Raw genomic sequence first — 26,470 nt, forward strand, 5'->3', positions numbered from 1 at the left:
TATCTTTAAAAGTCTCTACAGGACAGCGGTGCTTTCTTACAGATGTTACGGTCAGTCCAGTGAAAGACTGCTAAAAAAAATACAGTAAATTCTCAGTAGAAGGATTGCCAGCAAGTTACTTATAATTCCTAATGACCTGACTGTGATTACAGGATACTTATGTGTTTTTATAGGTTAATGAAACAATTAAAACAAGCAAAGGAAACACACACACAAAGAGTGGCGACTTTCAACCCGCAAAGATTATCGATGTAGCTAATGAGAATCACAGACACATGATGAAAGAGGTTCACATTCCTCTCTATCTGCCTATGTATTGGTTGAATTGACTGATATTGTTATTGTAGACACAACAATACTTATTTTATGTTGAAGAAGCTATGATTTAAAAAAACAAACATTAACAAAACGAAAACATAGATAGCGCTGTTATTTTAACTAACAGTTTTGTTTAAAAAATTTTAAATAACTGTGTACCATAAATTTACAGTCACAGCCAGTCAGGCCTTTATTTTGAAAAACCATCACCAGAAGTGCAGTTGGTCACGCGGGCTGCCTTGACGTTTGTGCCCGTGCGTGTTCGCGCTGACGCCAAAAAAGAAAATCTTCCACAGCTGAGTCCCGCCTTTCCCCCGCTTGCTAAAAAGTGATCCATTGTATTGTTCGCATCCCCGTTCGCTTCCTGCCAAATACTGAGCCTCTGCGCTGACCAGTTTCCTCACAGACAACAAAAGCGCTTAACTAAGAAGTTTTTAGTCTGCCATGTTTTATAAATGAGGATTTTCGCTGAAAAAACGACGCCATCACTCTTAATAAGTATTAACAAAACTGCACTGTGCGGTAATATCGGGTCCGGCAGGGGGCGCGCTTTTTAAGCGTAAGTCTCACTGATCCAGAGTCCGATGTTTCAGCTTTTGCATATGTAACAGACGCCCTGAGCAGGAGGAAATCTGATCTGGAAACAGATTCTTTTGGCAGATGGATGTGCGTTTTGTTTTGAATAACCTACACCGCCGCGGGGCGGTGCTTGTCCCACTTGTTAATAGAGAATTCGGCGGTGCGCACGCGGTGTATTCCGGTGATAAAATAGAGCCACAAGCAGCCAGCGAGCAGGTCAGAGCGGAGGAATTCGGCGAAAACGAAAGCCGAGTCTCCTGCTCACAGTTACCGCTACCACGAAGAGCTCCGGGGTCGGGTCCATGATAGCTCAGCAGGGACACATCTTAATCTCACGCGGCGGGGCATTCTGGAAGAGACGGAGACACCTCGGGAGGATGTCCCACAGCGCGAACCGGGAGTGAAAATCTTCTCAGCAAGATGTGAGATGATGCGGGAGAAAACTGCGACGGAGGCCAGCGACATGGTGTTGGTCCGGAGCTCGGTAAGTGCTGTGGGTTGACGTCGCCGGCCAACGTCGGTGTGAGCGGGCGATAAAAGAGGCTAACGACTGCTTTAATAAGCGGATTAAACGGCTTTGATGTCCCGCTGACAGCCATGTTTGACTCACCGACAGAAGCTAATTCAGTTAGCCTGACAGGGAGCGGTAAAACAGGAAGCTAATTAGCTGTTAGCAAACTTCGGGCGATAATTAAAGCTTAAAACATCCAAACAGTAAACTGTCGCCCGTCTGGTTCGGAGGTGTGAATGTTCAGAGGTTTTAATTCAGGAGAAACACCGTAAAGAGCCTCGGTAACAAGTAAAAGTCCTGGAAACAGAGTATTGCTGCAGTGAAAGTCCGGAACTAAACCGAAGTACTGCACTCAAATTACATTATAACACTATTACAGTAGTATTACTCCGGCATTAATACAAAGTACATGAAAAAGTCACGATGGGTGTTACGTTCGTTTCTTTATTATCTTTAATATTTTTTGAATAAAGTTTTAAGTTTGTTATTTGAATGATCCTAGGATAGATATCATTGTTTAAAATTCTTTTAAATGTATGTTAACTATTGAATCATTTTCAATTAGTTAATTTGTTTTTGATTATTTATTTTTCTTTTCTTGTTTTAAATGTATTCCTGTATTTGATTGGTAATGGAGTAGACTGTATGTAAACTGCCATACATGATGTTTGAGTGCACACACTAAGCTCCTTCTAAACTGTATTCAGAGGTAGTTTGTAACCAGAGCCAGAAAATTCAAAGTGGGATTAAAGTGTAGGTTTAAAAAAATGAAATATTAAAATCAGATGTCAAAGCAGTTAAGCTCATGTAGCTGTCTGTATTTTTAAAACAAATGCGTTTATAAGGAGAGAAACAAAGCTGGGGTGTGGTTATCATTGTCCATCATTATCACTGCATTTCATCCATTGTTGTTTTTTTTAAAAGGGTGTAAACACAAATGATAGTTGGATGGATGCGACGGGGACGCACTGATTGTAAAACTCCAACCCTCCTGCCTACACCCAGGGTTTGGTTTGTTGTGGTTGCATGCACCAGGTATTCACACTGTTGAAATGTCAAATTCATTTGGAGAGCTACTGACGTCCCGTCAGCCTGCAGCGAGCGTCTGTGCTCGATGGAGGCAGCGTCCAAACTATGTGGTGCGACTGGTCTGTGGGCCACTCGTCAGCCGGCTGTGCAGAACAATAAAGTTCTAACAAACAAACAGCTGAAGTGAAATGGTGTTAAAGACAAAGTGTCCGCTGCAGCCGCTGTCTGGACACTTCGAGTGTGTGTTTTCTTTCGTGCGTCTTCTGTTCCCTGTGACCTCTGCTGTCACTCTTCTCTGTATCGGTGAGGTTATAAACCAATCAGCATTTGACCTACGCACAGCTGAGCTGCTGGGTGTTTGGAGGACAGTGCAGGAGAACGTTTGCATAGGTGGAAAATCTCGTTGTACGCAAATGGAGAGCATCTCTGCTAAGCCGACAGTGCTGTCTCCACATTTACAGTTTCCACTTGTCTTTGGGGTTCAGACTGTTTGAAGACACCCAAAGTGACGTGAAGCTACATCAAACAGTGTGGTGGGAAGCCTTTTTGCAGATTTTCTTTGCAGTTGTGGTTACTACTGTTTGCACGATGCCAGCAGCTCTGCAGATTTTGCCACATTAAAGTTTCCATAAACGCAGGCGACACTCTTCAGTCGACTGAACCTGGAGGCTGAGCCCATGGCGGCATTTACTCCCCACAGAGCCTCAGACTCAGAAAACTGCAGTTCCTCCAATGTCCAGCAGAGGCTCCAGCAGTGAGTCAGTCCCCACAGACGCACCTGTTTAAATCCAGCTTACTGTTACAGAGATTTATAAAACCACTTACCTGAACGCACCTTCCCTGTCTCAGCCCCGGTAGTTACAGCCGCGCTCCTCCAAACAGTTTCTTTTTCACAAGTTTTAACAGATCTGTGAAAACAGCCTTTTCTTACTCTGCACTGTGCTGCGAGCTTCAGCTGGAGGACAGATTATGTGGGTTAAGTTCCAGCTGATGAGGAATCACTGGAGTCGGTACCTCCTCCTTCCTCTGCTCCTCTTTAAGACGTTCTCGGTGTCTCGCATACAGCACAGTCTTATTAGCCCATAACGACGCTGAGTTTATCAAAAATGAAGAAGCGATGCAGCTGAATGCTGGAGGACAAACGTGTCTGTGGGTGATGCTTCCACTGGCTTTTAAAGCACTTTTCTGAACTCTGATGGGTCTTAAAGTGAAAGCAGCTGCTCTAATGTCATCATGTTAACGGGACGCATCACAGGAAGTGAGGTTAATGCGTCTGCCTCTCTGCTCGCCACAGCACGGCCGAAGCCGAGCCAGAGTGATTCACGCCGTGGTGGTGATCTTCTTGGAGTTCTTTGCGTGGGGCCTGCTCACCACGCCCATGCTGACCGTAAGTACATGCACACCTTTTGCTAAAATGTGTAAAGTGTTAAAGTTTTCATGAAGTTTTCAACCTTTTCCTGCAACTATAAACCCCAAAGTGGGATTATTAAAACCTTGAATGTGTCCTCGCTGAAAGCATCACATGACCAAAAATGATCTACAGGCTGATGTAATAAAGGGCGAACCATCATGGCGTCTACGTGCTGAGGAAGTGAAAGTAGTGTGTTTGTGGTTTCAGGTCCTGCGCGATGTGTTTCCTCAGCACACCTTCCTGATGAACGGCCTGGTGCAGGGGGTCAAGGTAAACCGCTCGGCTGTTTACTGTCAGCGCAGCTTTCAGCAACTTCTCCTCAACTTAACGCTTGTTGAATATTACGATATCATGGCGTCTCTGAGTTTGTATTTCTCTGTCCGTTTAGGGTTTCCTGTCATTTCTGTCGGCTCCTCTGATTGGTGCTCTGTCAGACATCTGGGGCAGGAAGTCCTTCCTCCTCATGACAGTGTTCTTTACCTGCGCCCCCATCCCCTTCATGAAGATCAGCCCCTGGTGAGACTAACCCTCTTTCTCAGTAATCTTCCTCTCGGAGATAAAAACATGAGTGAAGAAGTAAAGAATTACGAGCATTTAAAATTTTGGTTACAGCTTCAAACACGAGCACAACACAGAAAATGGCACATAGCACATACGACACTCTTCATAAAACATGAAAGAAACGCGACTAATCAGAAGAGAAGGATACAAAAATATTCAAAGGCTAAGTAATCTGACTGAGGAACGGTCGACGTCACGATCAGCAGAGAGCTCGTCCCTTGATCGTTCTGTTTACAGCTGAGAAACGCCGTGTTTCACAGCTCGCTGAGCTCAGCTCAGTTTGAAATCAGAGCATCTGTGGTTTGTTTTGTTTATAGTTAGCTTGAAACTGGAACCCTGCTAACTCGACTGTAGCTGCACCCGCATCCCAACATCATGTGGAGAGTAGAAAACAGTAGAAATATAATCGCAGACTCCTTATACGCTGATATGCCCCTCAGCAGGCTTACAGCAGTAACCAATCAGAAGAAAGTTGTATGAAGGAGGTGGAGCTAAAACAGCTGCTTGTAGTCCTGCTGCAGACTGGCTCCAAGAATAAAGATGTCGTCTTATGTTTGGACTCGTTTTTATGTCCTCGATGATAAAAATCACATGTAGAGTAAACTGGACTCTGGGCTGCTTACAGGCGTGTTGGACCACATGTGAAAATCAGTGGCATGAAAACAGGCCGAGTAATCAGTGTTAGCTGAGGAGAAGGAACGACGGCTCCATTAAGCTAGCAGTAACAGGCTGCTGCTCAGCCGTGCGTGACAGGAAAACTCTGGACTCTAATCGCCACAACTGTCACATGTTGATCATGTGAGCGGCTCAGGATCAGCAAACACGCTGAAGGCACACTGGCCTCCTCCTCCTCTTTTTCCTGCTTTTCACCCAAACACAGGAGTTACAGTCACTTCAAAGTAAAAAAAAACGCACCTATGTTGGATTTCTGCTGGACTGCAGCAGCGATCAGCTGATGTCTGACTGTCACAGAGTCACATGGTTCATACATTTCACAGACTCTCCAATAAAAGACTAGATTAGAGTGTTTTTGGTTTAACGACCGTAACATCAGAGTCACAAGACGACAACGCTTCCCTGAAAGCAGAGCGAAAACGTTAACTCTTTAATCCTCACATCACAGGAAGTGAGGTTTCCTGTGTGTGTGTGTGTGTGTGTGTGTGTGTGTGTGTGTGTGTGTGTGTGTGTGTGTGTGTGTGTGTGTGTGTGTTTAACAGTGAGAGAGTTCTTTAAACTTAAGTTAAAAAGCATGATTCGATTATTTTGAATTTGATGTAATTCCTGAGACACTCTATAAGTCTCACAGAATGCTCTTTCCCCACCTGAGGGGTCTCTTATTTTGAAATGGAGGAATGTCCTGTCCTGGTGTGTGTGTGTGTGTGTGTGTGTGTGTGTGTGTGTGTAGGTGGTATTTCGCTCTCATCTCAGTCTCCGGGATTTTCGCCGTGACCTTTTCGGTAATCTTTGCCTACGTCGCCGACATCACAGAGGAACACGAGAGGAGTACGGCCTACGGACTGGTACACTTACACTAAACAAAACATCCATGTCATACATTTCACTTACAAATATTTTAGGATGGTTGAATCGTAGAAATATTTTTATTAAATGTTAAAAGTCACGATGACTCACAGATTATATCAGTTATAGTTAAGGCTGCTCGATTATGGCAAAAATGATAATCACGATTATTTTCACTGAAATTGAGATCTCGATTATTTGACGATATTTATTTAACCCTTTAAGACCTACTATAGAACCAAGTCCACCAGAGCTTATATTATTTTTTTACATGTTGTAGAGCCATTTTTGGGAGCATTTCAAGTTGCTATACAACTGTTATAGCCCATATTTTAATAATATAATAGTCCATAGTAACTACATTAATTGCAAAAAAGTGCAAAAAACTACAAAAAAGTTTTTTACATATATTTCTACTTGGAGAAATTTAAGAGGTTTATCCCTCAAAACTTTAAATCCAAAAAATTTGCAAAAAATAGTTTACAACAACAGGAAATTTATTTTGAGTGTCTTCATAGTTTTATTTTGGGGAGACAGCAATTTTTATATACTGCAGGAAAAACAAAAAACAATCCTGTGATGCAAATTTGCAAAGAAAACAGCATCAAAATAAACTATTTCTAGCAGTGCAATTCGAGTTCTAAGCATCCCAGAAACTGTAGTTTTTTTACTTGTAGGCTTTTAAGGCCTACAAGTAAAAAACTACATTTTCCACGAAAATGACGTCACTTCCGGTTTCGGGCAGGAAATGGCGGACATGCGATAGTTCGCGTTGACGTCTTTTTCAATGTGGGAAGTGTTACGAACAGCTGATCGATCGGCAAAGCGTGTTTCTGGAATATTATGTTTTTGTTGCTGCAAGAGCTTTTATGCAATTTTTACAAAGCTTTATGTGGAAGGAAACCGTGACCGAGGACAAGCTGATGGCATAAGATGTAAGTACAACTCCTCCAGTTTCATATGCAAAACAAGTTATTGCGCTAGCTTACACATTCAGGTTCTACAGGGATTTAAAGGGTTAACAATAACAATGTGTTGAATAATGACTTTAAAAAATAATATAAAATAGTTGTCAAATACTGATAACAGTGCAAATGTTTGTAATATAAGAAATAAATGAAAAATGTAAACATCTGTGTTTAGTGAACTTTGCAGTGTTGCTCTGTGGTGCAGCTACGACACCGTAGCAAAGTTTACACACTGTGTCCACTTGATCCACGTCTGACTGAACCCATAATGTTTCCACACCACCAGTTTTTTTTTTTTTTTTTTTTTTTTTTTTTTTTTTTTTTTCACCTCTCTTTTCAACCAACAGCAGTCACTCTCCTCTCCAAATAACTTCTGCTTAGCTTTCCAAGCTTCCCTCTGGTCCTCTTAATTGTTGTGATGCTGTTCGAAATGCAGAGAGGTGCGCTCGATTTGCCACACGGAGCAGCGCGAGAGCAAAGCACGAGGGAGGGGCTAATAATCGGCTCAGTCATTTTTAATGATCGTTGAAAGCCCAGATCGTAATCGTGATTAAAATTCGATTAATTGAGCAGCCCTAGTTATAGTCACAGATGTAAAAATCAAAATTCAGTAAAAATTTGAAAACAAGTTCTTAATTCCGAATTTTATTTTCAGAAACTGAAACATTTTCAGGTTTGTTTTAAAATTCTGACGTTTCAAGTTTGAAGCCCTGCGCCTGAGGTCAAAGGTGTTATGTGCTGATTTCACCTCCCCTCCCTCGCCAGGTCTCTGCGACCTTCGCGGCCAGCCTGGTGACGAGTCCGGCCATCGGGGTCTACCTGTCTGGGCAGTACGGAGACAGCCTGGTGGTCCTTGTTGCCACGGTGATTGCTGTGGCAGATATTGCGTTCGTGTTCTTCGTCGTCCCCGAGTCGCTGCCGGACAAGATGAGGCTGACGTCCTGGGGGTTCCCCATCTCCTGGGAGCAGGCCGACCCCTTCGCCGTGAGTCTTTTCATCGCTGTTACAGCTTTGACGTGCTCTGCGCTGACTGATAGATCGATTGATCGATATTTGTGTTTTTGGTGTGTTCAGTCTCTGCGTCGGGTGGGGAAAGACACCACGGTGCTGCTGATCTGCGTCACCGTGTTCCTGTCCTACCTGCCTGAAGCCGGGCAGTACTCCAGCTTCTTCCTCTACCTGCGACAGGTAACGCACAGACAGCTGTGACCAGCATGTGCTGGATAGACTCAGGAGGTCAAAGCTACACGTTCAAGCGCAGGAACACTTATTTGTTCCCTTAATCATCAGGATCAGGAGATTTATGGGATTTAAATGATGAAGCATCTCCACCGTTATTCAGTGCAGCTCAGTGAGTCCCAAAGTGTGGCTTGCCACCCCCTGGTGGGCCCTAAAGGTACTGCAGGAGGGCTGGTCAGACATTATATTTAATTATTTTAATTCTGTATTTAAATTTTAAATTACCCCCCCCCCCAAAAGAATGAAACAAAGATGAAAGTGATGTTTTTTTTCTTTGCCATACGCAGATTATTAGAAAACGAATATGAATCAATGAAAACCCGAAGGCAGAAACACTGACGAGGTTTTCATCTTCATCTTTCAGGTGATCGAGTTTTCTCCGGCAGCCATCACCGGCTTCATCGCCATGGTGGGAATCCTCTCTATAGTCGCTCAGGTACGCTCGTCCTCACAGAGTCGCACCGTCTGCTAACTTTATGTGAACATGTTCAGCCGACAGCCAAAGACCCGACGATGTTAGAGAGAAACAATCCTGAAACTGTTAACCTGCTGTGGCTGCAGTAAGGAGTCATCTTATCTTTGAGATAAGATGACTCCTTACTGTCATTGCACCGTTATCTTTAGCACAGAAGTACAGTGAAAATGGGAAACTGTCCCACGTCGGCAGCGAGCGCAACTCAACACAATGCAGTAAACTTGTAAAGTGGAGAAAAGATGTGAAGAATAAATTAAAGAATGAGTGTTCACTGTGCATTAATGCCTCAGCTCTGTAGGTCGCCTCCAGAGATGAGCCCACCATGGTGGCATCATCTGGGTGGGTACTGACACAGTCATGTGTGCCCAGAGTGTAGAGTCGGGGGCTGAGGAAAGATGGGGACCGACTGTAACTCTACACGGTCAGAGAGAGAGTCTGATCCAACAGGGGGTGGTAACAGGAAGTCCAATATCCAGCGGTCCCTGTTAGTCCGGGAGCATCGTATTAAAAACAGCTAACGCCCGCGTTGTTCCGAGTGGGAGACGGTGCCGTGGAGCGTCTTCAGCTGAAAGCCCTCAAAGTGTGATTTCTTTGTTTTGTTTTTTTACTCTAAATGCGTGCTGACGTCACAGTGTTTGTTTCAGGTTTGTTCATTTAGTTTGACATGAAAAGCTGCGGTAACCCGTCACACAGACGACAGTTTGTCCTTCTAAACCCTGTAAATGTGTTGCGTCCTGATTTCTTCACTGTACGTCTCGTGTCTGTCAGACGGTCTTCTTCGGGGTTCTGATGAGGACCATCGGTAAGAAGAACACGGTTCTTCTCGGCCTGGCCTTTCAGCTGTTCCAGCTGGTCTGGTACGGCTTCGGCTCCGAGCCGTGGTGAGTCCCAGCGTCTCGCCCGTGTCGTTTCCTGTTTCCTGTGAATGATCTGACCTAAACGTTTATCTGCTCGCGTCCTTACAGGATGATGTGGGCAGCAGGAACTGTAGCAGCCATGTCTTCGATCACCTTCCCAGCAATCTCTGCTCTGGTGTCACACAGCGCCTCACCCGACCAGCAAGGTGAGTTGCACCTGACCGTCCGAAGGGGCGTGTCTTAAACAGGGTCTGTGTGGCCGTGGTTTGTATCAACATCTGACTGTGTCACATGGATGAAGGTGGTGCAGATGTGACTGAGGCGTCTGTGTGTTCAGGTGTGGCACAGGGGATGATCACAGGTATCAGAGGCCTGTGCAATGGTTTGGGCCCGGCTCTCTACGGCTTCATCTTCTTCCTGTTCAACGTGGAGCTGAACGAAGTGGAGCCGATGGCAGGAAGATCCACAGCAAGCACACAGGTGCGTAGAAATGCGCCTTGCTGATTCTTTCCTCGCTGTTCTGTTTCCCGTAACGAGTCGGTTCTCTCTCCGTCTGTAGAAGCTGGTCGTCCCGGGCCCGCCCTTCCTCTTTGGCGCGTGCAGCGTCATATTTGCTTTAGTTGTCGCCTTCTTCATCCCTGAGCGCCACCAGCTGGCCGAAGTCAAGACCTGCACCGCCAACAAGGCCGGCAGCAGCTCCGCCGCACACGCTCAGAACGGCAGCCCTCTTGCCGTGCCCATCAGCGACACAGAGGACCTTGAGCCGCTGCTGCAGGACAGTGTCATGTGACTCGTAGGCAGTCTGGCCAATTACAGAACAGAGTCTTGTCTGCAAGTCCCTCCCCCTGTTAAAAAAAACAAACCCTCTCTTCCCCCGATCCAGACCGTCGGGGAACGTTAGGCGGCGGCCTCCCCGGCAAACCGCTTTTTATCTCACTGATATCACTCACCTGTGACTCCTCCCATTCTTTGCCCAGGTGTGTTTGGGCAGGTAGAACCAAAGGGCTTTGAAGTCTTGCCTCAGTAAGAGTCGAGATCTCTCCGTTAAAACAGATCAGCAGAAGTAAAGTGGTCGTGTAGTCGTGCAGGATCGCAACGTTTTACTTTACGAGCCAATCGCAGCGAGGACGGGACCAGAGAAGCCAAAGCAACTGACAGCAGCCTCCCATACCTGTCAGTCAGGTCTGTACCTGACTCCACCCGTCAGGTTCGCAGAGGTGAGGCCATCAAATGCTCCTCGCTGTACGGCCGTGAAAGCTGACACTCAAAACTACGTTGTTGTTTTTTTTTTTTTTTTATGGGGGGGGGGGTTGTTTTTTGGATCGGAGGGCGAATCTTGGCGAGGACGAGGAGGTTGGAGCTGCTCGGGATTGTGGGATACAATACCAAATCATGATGAGATCCAGGTGTTTGTTTTCTGTCTGGATCTATTTGCGCTCAGACTTCCCGTCACACAGAGCATGTGCAAACTGACTGGCTATGATGTCATTGCCCTCTCCCGTCAGGAGTTTGCATATTTGGGAGAAATCCGAGTAAATAAACGGCGTGAAGCTGGAGGCGTCATTTAGCTCCGCCTCATTATTTCATTATTTGGTCTCCCAGTTTAATAGTTTTAATTTACTAATGTGGCGTTTTTGCTTTGAGCTGCAGGTGTGGTCCTTTTGTTTCAGTGTAGATTTTCCTGCGTTGATCCAGTAAACGGGACTCGGTTTGACTTCAAATCAACATTTAAATGCATTTCATGTATTTATTTATTTATTTCATTTTTCTCAGCCCTGATTTCAAACCTCCGCCCTATAGACGGTCTCATGTTTTGCCTCCTCCCATCCTGTAGAGGGCGCTGTACTGCTGTTTTATAGCCTAAGGCTGGACGAAGTCTGCAGGGTTGGAGTTTTTACAGCGTGGATCAAATTAATATCAACGATTTCACTGAAAACCGAGTTTTCTCTGAGCCGCAGTGACAAGTGATGGCTTTAAGGACAGAGAGCACCACCTAGTTTTTGCCATTGCTCCTCCCACAATCTGAGCCTCTGCGGGTCACCACCTCCTCCTCCTCCTCCTCGTCTTCTTCTTCTGTTTTAATACTTGAAGTTTGTTTCTGTTTGACCTGAAAGTGCTCTCCCCGTCCGCCTGCCCCTTCCAGGTCGGATAAATCAAACGCTCCAAGTTACTGATGCAGTTTGAACCTTGGCGGTCCCGAGGCGGCTGCTCACAAACCAACCGGTGCCGTGTTTTATTACTCTTTTGTGCTTATTTTGCCTTTTTGTTACAGGCTGTATTTCTCAGAAGGTCAACAGATCGGTTTAAAAAACCTGATCAGTCGTTTAAGTCGAGTTTTCTCCCAGTTCAGGTTAAAAACCATCGCATGTGCGCTCTGTGCAGGTTCTCACGTTTGCCCCTTAAAGCTTCAGCCTTCATGATGGGTTCATGTCACGTATGTATTTTTGTGCACAGAGCTCCGGCGGTCCTGGAGGTCTCTTCATGTCCAGTTTGAACCAGTGAAACCAGTTTAAGAGCACATGTGGGGCTCCAGCTGTTGCTTAAAGACAGATCGATGAATCAATGATCTTGTGAACCAGAGCACAGGTCAGGTGCGTTTACCTGCACAGCTCGGCTACTGTAAGTGGAATATAACTCGTGCTGCATTCAGGCTCTGTTTCTGTGTGGGAGATGATAGTTTTTGACAGTTTAAAGTGACCAAAGGTTCTCTGACAGATGACGTCACCTTTGAGTGGTAGTTCTTCCTTATTTTTCCTTTTTTCCCCTGAATGCAGCATGAACGTTGTCATGGCTACAGGAACGCCTGATCATCCTGTTGTGACGTTGATGATGATGTAGCTCAGAAGCACAATCGACTGTTAGAGAAGCTCTCGGCTTAATAACCTTTAACCTTTTAACCCTTAACGCCCACTTGCCGATGATGTCAGATGGTTTATTTTCCTATGCTCACCGAGTGTCCTCAAATGCCTCGTGGAGAGTCTTGGATCCCACAGTAGTTTCTCCGAGTACTGAATGCCTTTCTGTCTGGAATATTCTTTAGACTCAGTCCAATTTAAAACTGGATCATTGGAATTTTTTTTGTCTTAAGTTCACAAATTTGTGTCCTTCATGTTGGAATTCAGAACCTAGATTTAGTGATCCGGCCGGATGACTCAATCATTCTTCCTGCTTTTCTGTTAAATCTGACGATGAGATGAATATTCTGGAGATTAGGGCGGCTGATTGTTGACTCCATGATTAAGAGCGAGTCGCTCCATCACGTCGTCATCGTGTCATAAAGTTTTTAATGAATTTCCCCGTTGATGATTCTCCGAAACTGTTCATGAAGTGAAACGTGACGTTTTTAAATGTCAGCTTGTGTTTGGTCACACAGACGATGGAGGCTGTAAATCCTCCTCAGAGGCTTTTTTTTTTTTCTTTTTTTATGGTGAGGCGTGAAGGCTGACGCGCCAACATGGCCGCCGCAGAGACTGACAGACATTCCCAGATGTTCCTCCTCTTCCTCCTCCGTGCAGACCTTTTGCTGATTGCTGCACTTTAATTTCTCTGAACGTGTGCCTGAATCACTCGTGTTCATATCACTTTTATATTTAAACCGAGAGACGTGTCACGTATTTTGCTTTTGCTCTTTTATCTTAAGAACATAATTTTGAATAATATCTATGATAACGTGAATATTAATAACAATAAAGAGAAACGTGTGACATTTGAAATGTGTTTATTTTTTATTCAGTTTAATTTGACTTTTTTTATTTAAAAATTAATTTTTTATTGATTAAAACAAAGAAAAGTATTTGTTTAAAAAAAAAAAAAAAAAAATTTTAAACAGCAAAAACTTTTCTATATTTTAATGCACAAATCAAAGCTGCTAAGTTCGTAACTATGACAACCACAGAAAAATACACTAAAAGAAATCATAGAAATCAAACCTGATAAACAGAAAATCTCTATTTGGTCACAACTTTCACACTTTGAACAAAAAACTACATTTACACAGAAAATATCAGCTGATAAATGTGAGAAATGTAAAAGTGAATAAAAATCAAATCTGCTCAGGATCACAAAGAAATCAGCTTCAGTCTGTTTTTATTGATTTCAACTGAATTCGATTTTGAAATGAAGAGATTTAGACAATCGACATCTTCAAAACTAAAAGAAAAAAGATTCATAAATAAAACAGTTCAGTGATCGATTAACAGGAATTGGAATTGATTTTATCTTCATCAATATTTAATGTAAATATATGAAAGTTGACGCGCATCCAAAAACACATTTCGACTGTAGCGTCTCGATTTTTGTTAAATATGATTTTTTTTTTTCCATTTGATGTTTTAATGTTTGAAGTCTGACAAAAAAGCAACCAGCATCAGAAATAAGCTTTTTTTTTTTTTTTAGATTTTTTTTCCTGTAACTTTTATGTGAGCATGTCTCTTTATGTATTCGGTTTGTTGTATCATACCCAATAAATATACTCTGAATAACATCTTACATGCAATACTTAATTATTAATTTTAATAATGCAGTTTGAGATAAATTACAATGACCTGAGATTAATGCATTCAGTGTTTACGTGAACGTCCTGCTGATTTTATTTTTCCCAGATTCAACGATTTAACAATAATTAGTTTAAAAAGAATATTAATAAAGGACTAAACTTTAATATGTTAACTTATAATTTCGAGCTAGTATGAAAGATTAAAAACACATTTTCACGTCACCTCCCATGTTAACCTCTGTTAGCATCCTCTTTTGAAATTCCTCAGTGCTGTCATCCTTCAGTCATCATCCTCTCAACCTTCACTGGCTTCCTCCTCCTCTTCCTCAAAGCAGGCAGGAAATGGAGACTTTGGTGGTGGCGTAGGGGACGGTGTCTGGCATGGGACAAACCCCCCCAAAACACATGAGGACGGGTTGTTATGAGTGTGAAGTCTGATTACCGACAGGACGAAAAACACTTAGTAAATATTACAGTGAAGAGTGTTCCTGTTAGAAGTTATTAATGAAAAAAAACCTGAAAACAACTAATAAAGGTGATTATAATAAAGATGATTCAAAGAAGAGATCACTAATCAGTAAAAGTTTTCTGATGTATTCATTTAGTTAACTTTATTTTTTTATACACTTTAAATCCAAACAGAAAATTCAAAAACGTCTCCACACAGTTTAAAATGAGAATATTTCTGATGATCTCGTCATCATTAAGTTCACACTTTACTTCAGCAAAGCTCTCATATTTTAGACTTTTGTGTAATTGTAAAGTAAAAAGGTGAGAATCTGGCGCTGAAACTCACCTCTGTCCTGCAGTGAGCTGATGTACGCTTCAATGAACTCTTTCTCTCCACTATCCTTCACCTCCTCTGCCTCCCTCTGCTCCCTCCACCTCCTTCTCACACCCTCTTTCTTCTTCTCCTCTTTCTTCTTCTTCTCTTTGCTCGCAGGGTTGTCGTAGAGGCGAATGAACCTGAAGAAGAGCAGAGACAAACATTAAAAAAAGTTCTGACCCCTCTGAGCTGACTCACTTCAGGCTGCTCCTCTTCGTGAAACACCGCTGACCGTGACCTTTTGTGGCCCTCTGTGGGTCTTATGAGTCACCAAATTAATGATGAAGGCCAGTGGAAATCAAATTTACCTCTTACAGCAGACTTACTGCTGTAAATACAAAAGGTCTGAGAATGGTTCCCTGTGGAACACCTGCACTGACTTTAAGGAGTCCTGAAACATTTCTGAGGTTCTCTCTGAGCGCAGCTTTTCCACATGAATGCTGTAGTCTACTGAAGCAGCTGTTCTGATAGTAACCTTATCTGACTCCAGATGTAGTTTTAATCCACCATTGACACTCAAGGTTTTTGTTAAGCAGGACAAGTTCAAGATGGTTCGGTAATCATTAGGGATTAAGGTTACCACCTTTATGTAATGGGAACATCTGTGCAGCCTTCAAGAAATTTGGAATTTTACCCTATTTATCACTGCGCCAGTTGTTTTCTGACCAAGAAAAAAGATTTCTTGGCTTTATAAACAAACCATTTAATAACACAAATCAGATGTAGCATGAAACTACAGAGATCATACAAATCCACTATTCTTAAAATCAAAAATTCTAAAATTCACAGATCTGGTTCATTTTCTCACAGCACAAATTATGTATAAAGCAATAAATAACCTGCTTCCTGACAATATTCTAAAAATGTTTTCTAAAAGGGAACGGGGACACAATTTGAGGGGGGAATTAAATTTAAAACATCCTCGTATCCGCACAACATTAAAAGTTTTTGCATCTCTGTGTGTGGAGTGAAGCTGTGGAACAGACTAAGTAAAGATATGAAGCAAAGTCCAATTTAAGGATATGGTTTTTACAGGGAAAAGGTAGAGATTTGATAGGGTGTTCTTGTCTAATATTTTCATGTGTGTGCGGGTGCACGGGTATGTTGGTGTGGGTATATATATATATATATATATATATATATATATATATATATATATATATATATATATATATATATATATATAGGTTGTGTATCCTTGAGGTGTTAATGGGGTTATTGAAAATGTGTATATGTGCGTATGTGTGTATATAAACGTATGTATGGATAGATAGAAACATATGTATATATATTAAAAAAAAATACACATAACATATAATGTAATTGCAAGGAGGTATTTCTGTAGTCTATTGATACTAGATAGTGGAAAAGGGGTGGGATTAAATAAGCTTATGCTTCTTCCTGCTCCTTTTTGAACATGAACGTTATTTGGAGTTGTGGTTGCTCGTTTTCCTTTTGTTTTGCTTTGTTCATTTGTCTCTTTTAATTCTATTTTGTTGTACTTTTTCAACATGTTCAAAATAAAGATTCAATCAATCAATCAATCAAACTGAGGAGCTGGTGTGGAGGTGGGTTGCAAAGTGGTCTGCAGAGGCTGCAGCAGCTATAAGCTGGTTAAAGCTGCTGTGTGACATTTGCCACCTGGATGCGTGCTGGGTGGAAGTCTGTGTAGGTGTGGTCTGTGTACTTGATTTCAGGGTTGTTGCAGAGTTTAGTTGGGATGCAGGTGAGTTCGTCACCGCTGACAACGATCGTCGCCAGCGTGGTGATGTTGGCGAGACAGTGAGGGAGGTAATTGAAGTTGTTCTTGTGGATGAACAGGGTGACGAGCTGCTCCAGCCTGCAGAGACAAACATAAGCATTCAGACCTCAGGACGCTGACACCCTCCCCCGAAACACTCAAGAAGAGCTGCTGTCACAGCTGAAGCCCAGGTGATCTGCCTGGTGATCCACCTGGAAATAGTGACGACATCATCAGTCACCTGTCCATGTCCTGCGGCAGGTCGGTCATGCAGTTGTTGCTGAGGTCCAGCAGCTGCAGGCTCGTCATCCTCAAAGCGCAGATGGGGATCGAGACAAACCTGTTCTCCGCGATGTCCAGGTGGACCAGCTGCTTCAGGCTGCTCAGCTACAGAGAGACGACGCACAGTGACATCATCAGCACAATGTCCAGCAGGGAGCGACGTCTCTGCTTTAAAAAGAACTGATTGGATGGAGTTCTATGAGCCTCCTGCTAACTTGACCTGAGGTCTACCTTACAATATAAAGCACCTTGAGGTGACTGTTGTTGTGATTTGGCGCTGTATAAATAAAGCTGAATTGAACTGAACTTGACCTCTGAACACCATCCTGATGGTCCTGAAGGACAGTTCAGCATTTTTGGGGGGCAATAGTAAATTTGACCCCTGATGGCGCTTCAGGTGTTCACTTTAATCCCATGCTCAGTTCTGCAGAGTGTCAACCTCCGGGCCTCAAGAATAGAACAATAATCAACGCTGCAGTTCCCCTAATTTCCCACCCGAGGAACCAACAGTGAGTTTGTCCCTCAGGTGCTGCCCAAACAGAAACCGGCCAACGCCTACAAACTCTGACATTCATCTTTCTCTCCTTTGATTAATCTGGACAAAGGAAACCAGCAGAGACGCCACAACGCTGCTCATCTCTTCCTTTAGTTTCAACTACTGAAAAAGAAAATAACTTTTCTTGAAGTACAAAATCTTACTAACTGTTTAACTTCTACCAAATGGTGGAGCCTTAAAAGCACATAAACAGGCAAACAACATAGTTCATCATCTTAAAGTTTTTGTGACACTGAGCTGCTGCCAGGGACTGATGATGGATGTACAGCTTGACCCTCTCACCTCAAACGGCAGCTCGGACAGGTTGTGGTTTCCCGCGAGCTCGAGTCTCTCCAGTTTCTCACAGTTCCCAAGCTCTGGAGGAACTCGGGACAGTCGGTTGTAGCTGACGTACAGCTCCCTCAGCACTGTCAGTTTACCTTAGAATACAGACGGAGGAATTATTTCGGTATCGTTTCCCATCCTCTCAGGTCGTTCAGACTCTGTTTGTGTATGACTCACCAATCTCGGGCGGCAGCTCAGTGATGGCGTTTTTGGGGATGTCCAGAACAGTGAGCTGGGTAAACAGAGCCAGGTAGTCAGGCAGTTGGCGGATCCTTGTTCTCCTCACGTGCCACTCTTTCAGGTAGGTCATCCACTGCAGCTCACGGGGAAAATCCTGCAAATGATTTTTTTTAATCACTCTGGTTTCCTGAGAGAAAGCAAACTACAACACGTTTAAACCACAAACTTTTAACCAACTTACCATCCAGCGTTCTCCCTCCAGCTGGAAGCTCAGTTTGACTTCATTGGGATCCTGCTGGACTTCCTGACACTGCTGCTGGTCTGACTCTAACAGGTATACAACAACGTCAGCAGCAACTACAGCAGAGTTTACTGTAAATTCATGTATTTAACTAAACTGAACGTGAAGAAACATCTGATAGGACACATTAGCTGGCATTAAAATACAGCCTGGCTATAGTTTTGTGTAGTACCAATTTTGTACCACCAGATGGCGCATTGACTCAGTGTAACATGCACCCGAAAACATTTGAAAGAAGCTCAAAAACTTTTTACATAATGACATTTTAAAAGGTCCTCTCAGAAAACGATGCAGCCCAACCTTCATCCCTTAAACTCTTCCTAAGATGACTAAAATTAGCAAAACTAAGCTTAACTCTGTTATTAAACAGTCCAGTGGTGGCTGATTTTGTAGTTGCATACAGTTTTCCATCTGGTGACTGTATCTGATGATTTTATGTCAGTTTTGGTGCCGTACGCCTGCCAGGACGCTGGACGACTCGTGCAGGCCTGTCCACTGTGTTTACCCGTGCACGGCTGAATGTCTGTCAAGGTCGACCTCTCCAGGTAATGATGCAGCAGGTTGAGCTCGGAGGTCTTCAGGGTCTTACAGTAGATGCGATACTGCCACTCCTGGTCGATCCTGCGCACACAGAAATGTTAACCAAGTGTGAGCAGCGCCACGCTGATGTCAGATCAAATTTCAGCTGCGTGGATGTTCCCGTTTATCCTCCAAACTTCTGACCTTTCTGCCGTCTGCAGGCCAGACTTCACTACGCTGCGTTATAAATAGTGCGCTGTGTGTTCACACGGCTGAAATCGGCCATGACTCTCACACTTTATGAGCAACAACAGTCAGCTGGGTCTGACTCAGTCAAGTTCAAATGCTTTATTTACTCAACAGACCATGGATTGGATTTCTCAGATTTAGCATTTAATCTGTTATTAGACTCAATTGACTTCTGTCAAAATGTAAAAGAACCCACCCACCACTTTAATCTTTAACATATGGCATAGAAACTGAAGATTTAACAGTTTCCTGAAAACCCTCTCCTGTCTGATTATTTCCTGATAACATTTACATTTACAATAATTGATTACACAGCAGTGGAGACTTTATCACAGTAGATGTCTTTCTGAAAGCGCTGTAACTAAGTTTAAGAATATAATCCACCCACTGTTATCATCTCCAATGCCCTGTACCAACATAGAGCAGAGCAGCTATCTGAACGCTACCCCAACAGAAGTCGATTATCTTGTTAATAATTTCACCTCCTCACTACATATGACTCTGGATACTGTAGCTCCGGTGAAAACTAAGGTCTCTAATCAGAAGTACCTGACTCCGTGGTATAATTCTCAAACACGTAGCCTAAAGCAGATGACTCGTAATCTGGAGAGGAAATGGCGTGTCACAAATTTAGAGGATCATCATTTAGCCTGGAGAAATAGTTTGCTGCTTTATAAGAAAGCCCTCCGCAAAGCCAGAACATCTTACTATTCATCACTGATTGAAGAAAATAAGAACAACCCCAGGTTTCTCTTCAGCACTGTAGCCAGGCTGACAAACAGTCAGAGCTCTGTTGAGCCAACCATCCCTTTAACGTTAACTAGTAATGACTTCATGAACTTCTTCACAAATAACATTTTTATCATTAGAGAAAAAATTACCAATAATCATCCCACAGATGTAATATTATCTACAGCTACTCTTAGTACCATTGATGTTAAGTTAGACTCTTTTTCTCCAATTGATCTTTCTGAGGTAACTTCAATAATTACTTCCTCCAAACCATCAACGTGTCTTTTAGACCCCATTCCTACAAAACTGCTCAAAGAAGTCCTGCCATTAATTAATTCTTCGATCTTAAATATGATCAACCTATCTCTAATAATCGGCTATGTACCACAGGCCTTCAAGCTGGCTGTAGTTAAACCTTTACTCAAAAAGCATCTCTAGACCCAGCAGTCTTAGCTAATTATAGGCCAATCTCCAACCTTCCTTTATATCAAACATCCTTGAAATAGTTGTCAAACAGCTAACAGATCATCTGCAGAGGTTTATTTGAAGAGTTTCAGTCAGGTTTCAGAGCTCATCACAGCACAGAAACAGCTTTAGTGAAGGTTACAAATGATCTTCTTATGGCCTCTGACAGTGGACTCATCTCTGTGCTTGTCCTGCTAGACCTCAGTGCAGCGTTCGATACTGTCGACCATAATATCCTATTAGAGCGATTAGAACATGCTGTAGGTATTACAGGTACTGCACTCCAGTGGTTTGTATCATATCTATCTAATAGACTCCAGTTTGTGCATGTAAATGGAGAGTCCTCTTCACACACTGAGGTTAATTATGGAGTTCCACAGGGTTCAGTGCTAGGACCAATTCTGTTTACATTATACATGCTTCCCTTAGGCAGCATCATTAGAAGACATAGCATACATTTACACTGCTATGCAGATGACACCCAGCTCTATCTGTCCATGAAGCCAGATAACACACACCAATGAGTTAAACTGCAGGAATGTCTTAAAGACATAAAGACCTGGATGGCCGCTAACTTAGGGCTGCTCGATTATGGCAAAAATGATAATCACGATTATTTTCACTGAAATTGAGATCTCGATTATTTGACGATATTTATTTAACCCTTTAAGACCTACCATAGAACCAAGTCCGCCAGAGCTTATATATATATTTTTTTGTACATGCTGTAGTGCCATTTGTGGGAGCATTTCAAGTTGCTATACATCAATACAACTGTTATAGCCCATATTTTAATACTATGTATGCATTAAGTCCATAGTAATTACATAAATTGCAAAAAAGTGCAATAAACCACAAAAAAATTGAAAATCGTTTTTTTTTTTTTTTTTACATATATTTCTAATTGGGAAAATTTAAGAGGCTTATCCCTCAAAACTTTAAATACAAAAAAGTTGCAAAAATTAGTTTACAACAACAGGAAATTTATTTTGAGTGTCTTCATAGTTTTATTTTGGAGATACAGCAATTTTTATATACTGCAGCAAAAACAAAAAAAACAATCCCATGATGCAAATTTGCAAAGAAAACAGCAGGTGCATCAAAATAAACTATTTCCAGCAGTGCAATTCGAGTTCTAAGCATCCCAGAAACTATTCAGAAAAGTCAGACATGACTTATAAAAACACCAGTATAGGCTTTTAAGGCCTACAAGTAAAAAACTACATTTTCCGCGAAAATGACGTCACTTCCGGTTTCGGCCAGAAAATGGCGGACATGCGATAGTTCGCGTTGACGTCTTTTTCAATGTGGGAAGTGTTATGAACAGCTGATCGATCGGCAAAGCGTGTTTCTGGAATATTATGTTTTTGTTCCTGCAAGCCCTTTTTATGCAATTTTTGCAAAGCTTTATGTGGAAGGAAACCGTGACCAAGGACAAGCTGATGGCATAAGATGTAAGTACAACTCCTCCGGTTTCATATGCAAAACAAACTATTGCGCTAGCTTATGCGGTTCCGGTTCTACAGGGATTTAAAGGGTTAACAATAACAATGTGTTGAATAATGACTTTAAAAAATAATATAAAACAGTGTGCAAATACTGATAACAGTGCAAATGTTTGTAATATAAGAAATAAATGAAAAATGTAAACATCTGTGTTTAGTGAACTTTGCAGTGTTGCTCTGTGGTGCAGCTACGACACCGTAGCAAAGTTTACACACTGTGTCCACTTGATCCACGTCTGACTGAACCCATAATGTTTCCACACCACCAGTTTTTTTTTTTTTTTTTTTTTTTTTTTTTCACCTCTCTTTTCAACCAACAGCAGTCACTCTCCTCTCCAAATAACTTCTGCTTAGCTTTCCGAGCTTCCCTTGGGTCCTCTTAATTGTTGTGACACGTGTTCGAAATGCAGAGAGGTGCGCTCGATTTGCCACACGGAGCAGCGCGAGAGCAAAGCACGAGGGAGGGGCTAATAATCGGCTTAGTCATTTTTAATGATCGTTGAAAGCCCAGATCGTAATCGTGATTAAAATTCGATTAATTGAGCAGCCCTACGCTAACTTTCTGCTTCTTAATTCAGATAAAACTGAGGTTATTGTACTCGGCCCTGAAAAGCTTAGAAATATGGTATCTAACCAGATTCTTACTCTGGATGGCATTACCTTGGCCTCCAGTAACACTGTGAGGAACCTTGGAGTCATTTTTGACCAGGACATGTCCTTCAATGCACATATTAAACAAATATGTAAGACTGCTTTCTTCCATTTGTGCAACATCTCTAAAATTAGAAATATCCTGTCTCTGAGTGACGCTGAAAAACTAGTTCATGCATTTATTACTTCCAGGCTGGACGACTGTAATTCATTATTATCAGGAAGTCCTAAAAACTCCCTGAAAAGCCTTCAGCTGATCCAAAATGCTGCAGCAAGAGTCCTGACAGGGACTAGAAAGAGAGAGCAGATTTCTCCTGTTTTGGCTTCCTGTTAAATCCAGAATTCAAAATCCTGCTGCTCACATACAAGGTCTTAAATAATCAGGCCCCATCTTATCTTAATGACCTTGTAGTACCATATCACCCTATTAGAGCACTTCGCTCTCGCTCTGCAGGCCTACTTGTTGTTCCTAGAGTATTTAAAAGTAGAATGGGAGGCAGAGCCTTCAGTTTTCAGGCCCCTCTTCTGTGGAACCAGCTTCCAGTTTGGATTCAGGAGACAGACACTATCTCTACTTTCAAGATTAGGCTTCAAACTTTCCTTTTTGCTAAAGCATATAGTTAGGGCTGGACCAGGTGACCCTGAATCCTCCCTTAGTTATGCTGCAATAGACGTAGGCAGCCGGGGGATTCCCATGATGCATTGAGTTTTTCCTTTCCAGTCACCTTTCTCACTCACTATGTGTTAACAGACCTCTCTGCACTGAATCATATCTGTTATTAACCTCTGTCTCTCTTCCGCAGCATGTCTTTTATCCTGTCTTCCTTCTCTCACCCCAACCAATCACAGCAGATGGCCCCGCCCCTCCCTGAGCCTGGTTCTGCTGGAGGTTTCTTCCTGTTAAAAGGGAGTTTTTCCTTCCCACTGTCGCCAAAGTGCTGCTCATAGGGGGTCATATGATTGTTGGGCTTTTCTCTGTATCTATGAAGCGCCTTGAGGCGACTTTTGTTGTGATTTGGTGCTATATAAATAAAATTGAATTGAATTGGTTCGGTTGAGCAGAGTTTGATTCACAACAGGCTACAAAATCCAACGCTATCATGACATCATCACCTGGAAATCCTGGCATATTTGGATAAAAACACTTATGGGACACAAAGGTGCTGATGTCAGCTTGACCAAAGGCGGGACCTCCACCAGAACGGCATCGCTGGAGATACTGGCTGCTCGATATGTTACCGTAGCGTTAGAAGATCAAATTCTGAGGAAGTCTAACTCTGCTGGCGGAGCTCTGGAGATGGTGAAAAACCAAACTGCACTTCACAAACCTGCAGACTGGGTCCTGACACAGACTCTCAGTAAAGAGCCCGTCATGAACATTAATGAATGACAGTTATGTTTTGACCTGATCAGAGAGTTCTGTCTCATCTATTGCAGCTGTTTGTGAGCCGGTCGTGGTCCAGAACAAAAAGCACACCTGACACCTGGCTGGTTTAAGGTGGGCAGGCAGACTTAAAACTACAAATGCGGGCCAAATGTTCTTCATCAGTTCTGTGGGTTTTTGCGTCTTACCTGGTGAGGGCGCTCTGCTCGATCCTCTCCTTCTCCTTCTTCTGCCTCTCTCTGTGCGTCTTCACTCGGACCTCCCACATCCCTCTGATCAGAGAGAGATCGTAGACCGGGACGTCCAGCTTCCTCTCCGGACCCATCTCTGCTGCTGAGGAGGAGGAAGAGACCAGGATCATTATCTGAACATATCCGGCTTTAAGTTTAAACAGATTTACCCAGAAAAGTTTTCTGTAAAAACCTAAAGCTGACTAATGAGCCACGTTTTCTTCTTTGCCTCTTTCTTCAGCTCATCTCTACGCTGATAACAACATCTGAAAGGTTAAAGAGCATCTCTGAAAAAGGAAGCTGAACATCGCGGGAAAGTGAAGTCTAGAGCATTTACAGAAACTCTCAAACAGGACCCGGCAGTTTAAATATAGACTCTGAAGTAAAACTACCCAGAGTACATCCACACTGAGCTCTTTGTCTGGAGCTCAAGGGTCACGTCTGTTTCTTCTTTGTTAAAAATGATCAGCTATCATTCAACCATGAAAGCTGCAATTAAGTTGTAAACCAGTCTGATCTTTAAATATAAAAGTACTGATGTTTATGAAATGACGCCATCCCGACGACACAGGAGGGAAAATTCTAGAAAGACATCAACAAGTCTGAAAGATGTAAAAAAAAAAATTTTTAAAAACTGAACCGTTTTTGAGGGAATTTACCTTTTTTAAGTTTAAACGCGCAGTTTGGACTGAACCACCTGAAACCTCTAAACAAAGTGAGACAGGAATGGTTCAGTCTGAGAGACAAAGGGCTCTCCTCCACATGTTCACCACCTCAGAGCTGCTGGTCTGACTGAAGACACTTCCTGTTCCTGTGTGGATCGTACCGTCTGTAAACGCAGAGCAGCCGAGGCTGAGAAACTAACGTGCTCTTACCTAAGAGTCCTGCTCCAGACCGGCTGTCCGCTCAGTGACCAGCTTGTTTACTGACACACACACACACACACACACACACACACACACACACACACACACACACACACACACACGTGATATGATCGTGTGTGTGACTCAACAAGCTATTTTTACCAGCTGAGATATGACTCCTGCTGTGTCACATGACACTTATACATGAGTATTTATGTTTATGTTCATTATAAGCATAAAACCTGCAGTTCCTCTAACGTCCAGCAGAGGCAGCAGAAAGAAACAAACTCTTTGGTCTGTAGAAAAACTGGTTAAACTGGCTTAAAGTTTGCATCATTGGGGGCGTGGCCTCTTTGACTGACAGGTGGTAGCTCTCTGCTCAGCTTCACCTGAACTGGACCATGTTTGTGCTGTTACTAATAACACGTCTGCTGTGAGGTCGCTGTACTAACATACCGTCCAACAAGGCGACAGCTTTACTGAGTCAAATTTGAGGATTTTGATTGGATGCTACTGAACACTGATCAGGAAGTATCTGTGTGAGGTCATCATCTCAGCATGTGAACTTTTTAATCTGACAGTGAAAGTGTAGTAAAGGAGGGTTCAAACGAAGGGGAATGTAAGTATGCCGTAACAAAAGTAAAACTCTGACAGATAATTCTGCTTTATTAAGGGAGGAAGCTGAAGGTAATACATGTTGTGGCTCGTGAAAAAGCAACACTGACAGAAATGTGAAATGATAAAAAAAGATGTATTCCCGCAGTGCCTTTCAATTCAGTTCAATTTTATTTATATAGCGCCAAATCACAACAGCAGTCGCCTCAAGGCGCTTTATATTGTACAGTAGACCCTACAATAATAGATACAGAGAAAAACCCAACAGTCATATGACCCCCTATGAGCAGCACTTTGGCGACAGTGGGAAGGAAAAACTCCCTTTTAACAGGAAGAAACCTCCAACAGATCCAGGCTCAGGGAGGGCGGGGCCATCTGTTGCGACCGGTTGGGGTGAGAGAAGGAAGACAGGATAAAGACTAGGGATGGGTACCGGTATGGCACCGGTTCTGGCATAAACAGTAGTAACCAGACCGAAAAACAGCGCACATTTCGGTGCTTTATTTCGGTGCTTTTTTCCCCTCCTGAGATGTCACACACTTTGGATTCTAGCCAATCATTTTACCTTTGCAAGCGTAGTAGGCGGGCCCAGGTACGTACGTTCTTTTAGAGCAGAGCTACAGATTTAAAAAAGGCGAAGCGGTCAAAGTCTGGCTGTACTTCACAGCAAAAGATGCAAACTCAGCAGCAACAAGTGCTTTAAGCTGATACTGTGATACTGTCAAAGGAGGTAACACCTCGAATCTGATGAAACACCTGGCGACGCATAGCGTTTTGTTAAAAGCCGAGAAATGCGCCGTATTTGATAGCTTGCTGCGAGACCTCACACCGAGCACATCTACTGCGGATGTGGTGCCTGTTATCGGACCCGGAGTTAGCAACATCCCCCAAGAACCCGAAGAGGAGAGTCCTGGCCCCTAGCCCTGCCAGTGTAGCAGAAATGATGAGGATGATGATGCAGCAGCAGCCGTTCTTCTCTGCGTGAGTAGCTTAATGTTGTTCGTGTGTAATTTACGTTGAGTAGGCTAACCACGGTATTACATTAATGCATGTAAGGTGAACTAGCAAACACCATCATAG

General features: G+C 43.0%; 2 protein-coding genes across 4 annotated transcripts; one reads left to right on the top strand and one right to left on the bottom strand.

Annotated features, from left to right (window-relative positions):
* Positions 1-948: 948 nt before the first annotated feature.
* Positions 949-13,295, top strand: slc71a2b (solute carrier family 71 member 2b). Its single transcript, XM_085426585.1, has 12 exons — positions 949-1,381; positions 3,732-3,824; positions 4,056-4,118; positions 4,237-4,364; positions 5,815-5,929; positions 7,664-7,882; positions 7,973-8,086; positions 8,502-8,573; positions 9,381-9,493; positions 9,578-9,675; positions 9,807-9,949; positions 10,029-13,295. Exons 1-12 carry the CDS (start codon positions 1,325-1,327, stop codon positions 10,257-10,259), a joined length of 1,446 nt encoding a protein of 481 aa, XP_085282711.1. The 5' UTR covers positions 949-1,324; the 3' UTR covers positions 10,260-13,295.
* Positions 13,296-13,406: 111 nt separating this feature from the next.
* On the bottom strand, positions 13,407-24,833 carry lrrc2 (leucine rich repeat containing 2). 3 transcript variants are annotated; one of them, XM_085426588.1, is made up of 10 exons: positions 24,785-24,833; positions 23,868-24,012; positions 18,680-18,795; positions 18,115-18,200; positions 17,871-18,027; positions 17,652-17,788; positions 16,773-16,918; positions 16,478-16,630; positions 14,761-14,930; positions 13,407-14,340 (listed from the first exon to the last, which is right to left on the bottom strand). In XM_085426588.1, the coding sequence occupies exons 2-10, from the start codon at positions 24,002-24,004 to the stop codon at positions 14,291-14,293; spliced, it is 1,152 nt and encodes a 383-aa protein (XP_085282714.1). In that variant the 5' UTR covers positions 24,005-24,012; positions 24,785-24,833; the 3' UTR covers positions 13,407-14,290. The 3 variants fall into 3 exon arrangements, with proteins under 3 accessions (XP_085282714.1, XP_085282715.1, XP_085282712.1); XM_085426589.1 differs by lacking the exon at positions 24,785-24,833 and adding an exon at positions 24,569-24,774 and having other exon boundaries at positions 23,868-24,009; XM_085426586.1 differs by lacking the exon at positions 24,785-24,833 and adding an exon at positions 24,569-24,774.
* Positions 24,834-26,470: the final 1,637 nt, after the last annotated feature.

Source organism: Rhamphochromis longiceps, linkage group LG12 (assembly GCF_057381845.1).
Source record: "Rhamphochromis longiceps isolate RC_006_pf linkage group LG12, R_longiceps_female_GT1.1, whole genome shotgun sequence".
Taxonomy (NCBI): domain Eukaryota; kingdom Metazoa; phylum Chordata; class Actinopteri; order Cichliformes; family Cichlidae; genus Rhamphochromis; species Rhamphochromis longiceps.

Bases quoted from the DNA above. Each gene is read 5' to 3' on its own strand.
- lrrc2 (XM_085426588.1), bottom strand. From the start codon at position 24,004: ATGGGTCCGGAGAGGAAGCTGGACGTCCCGGTCTACGATCTCTCTCTG. The intron at 18,796-23,867 runs GTAAGACGCAAA...CTGTGTGCGCAG, and splicing joins GAGCAGAGCGCCCTCACCAG to GATCGACCAGGAGTGGCAGT. The intron at 14,341-14,760 runs GTGAGTTTCAGC...GTCCCATGCCAG, and splicing joins CAGCTCACTGCAGGACAGAG to ACACCGTCCCCTACGCCACC.
- slc71a2b (XM_085426585.1), top strand. From the start codon at position 1,325: ATGATGCGGGAGAAAACTGCGACGGAGGCCAGCGACATGGTGTTGGTC. The intron at 7,883-7,972 runs GTGAGTCTTTTC...TGGTGTGTTCAG, and splicing joins AGCAGGCCGACCCCTTCGCC to TCTCTGCGTCGGGTGGGGAA. The intron at 8,574-9,380 runs GTACGCTCGTCC...CGTGTCTGTCAG, and splicing joins TCCTCTCTATAGTCGCTCAG to ACGGTCTTCTTCGGGGTTCT.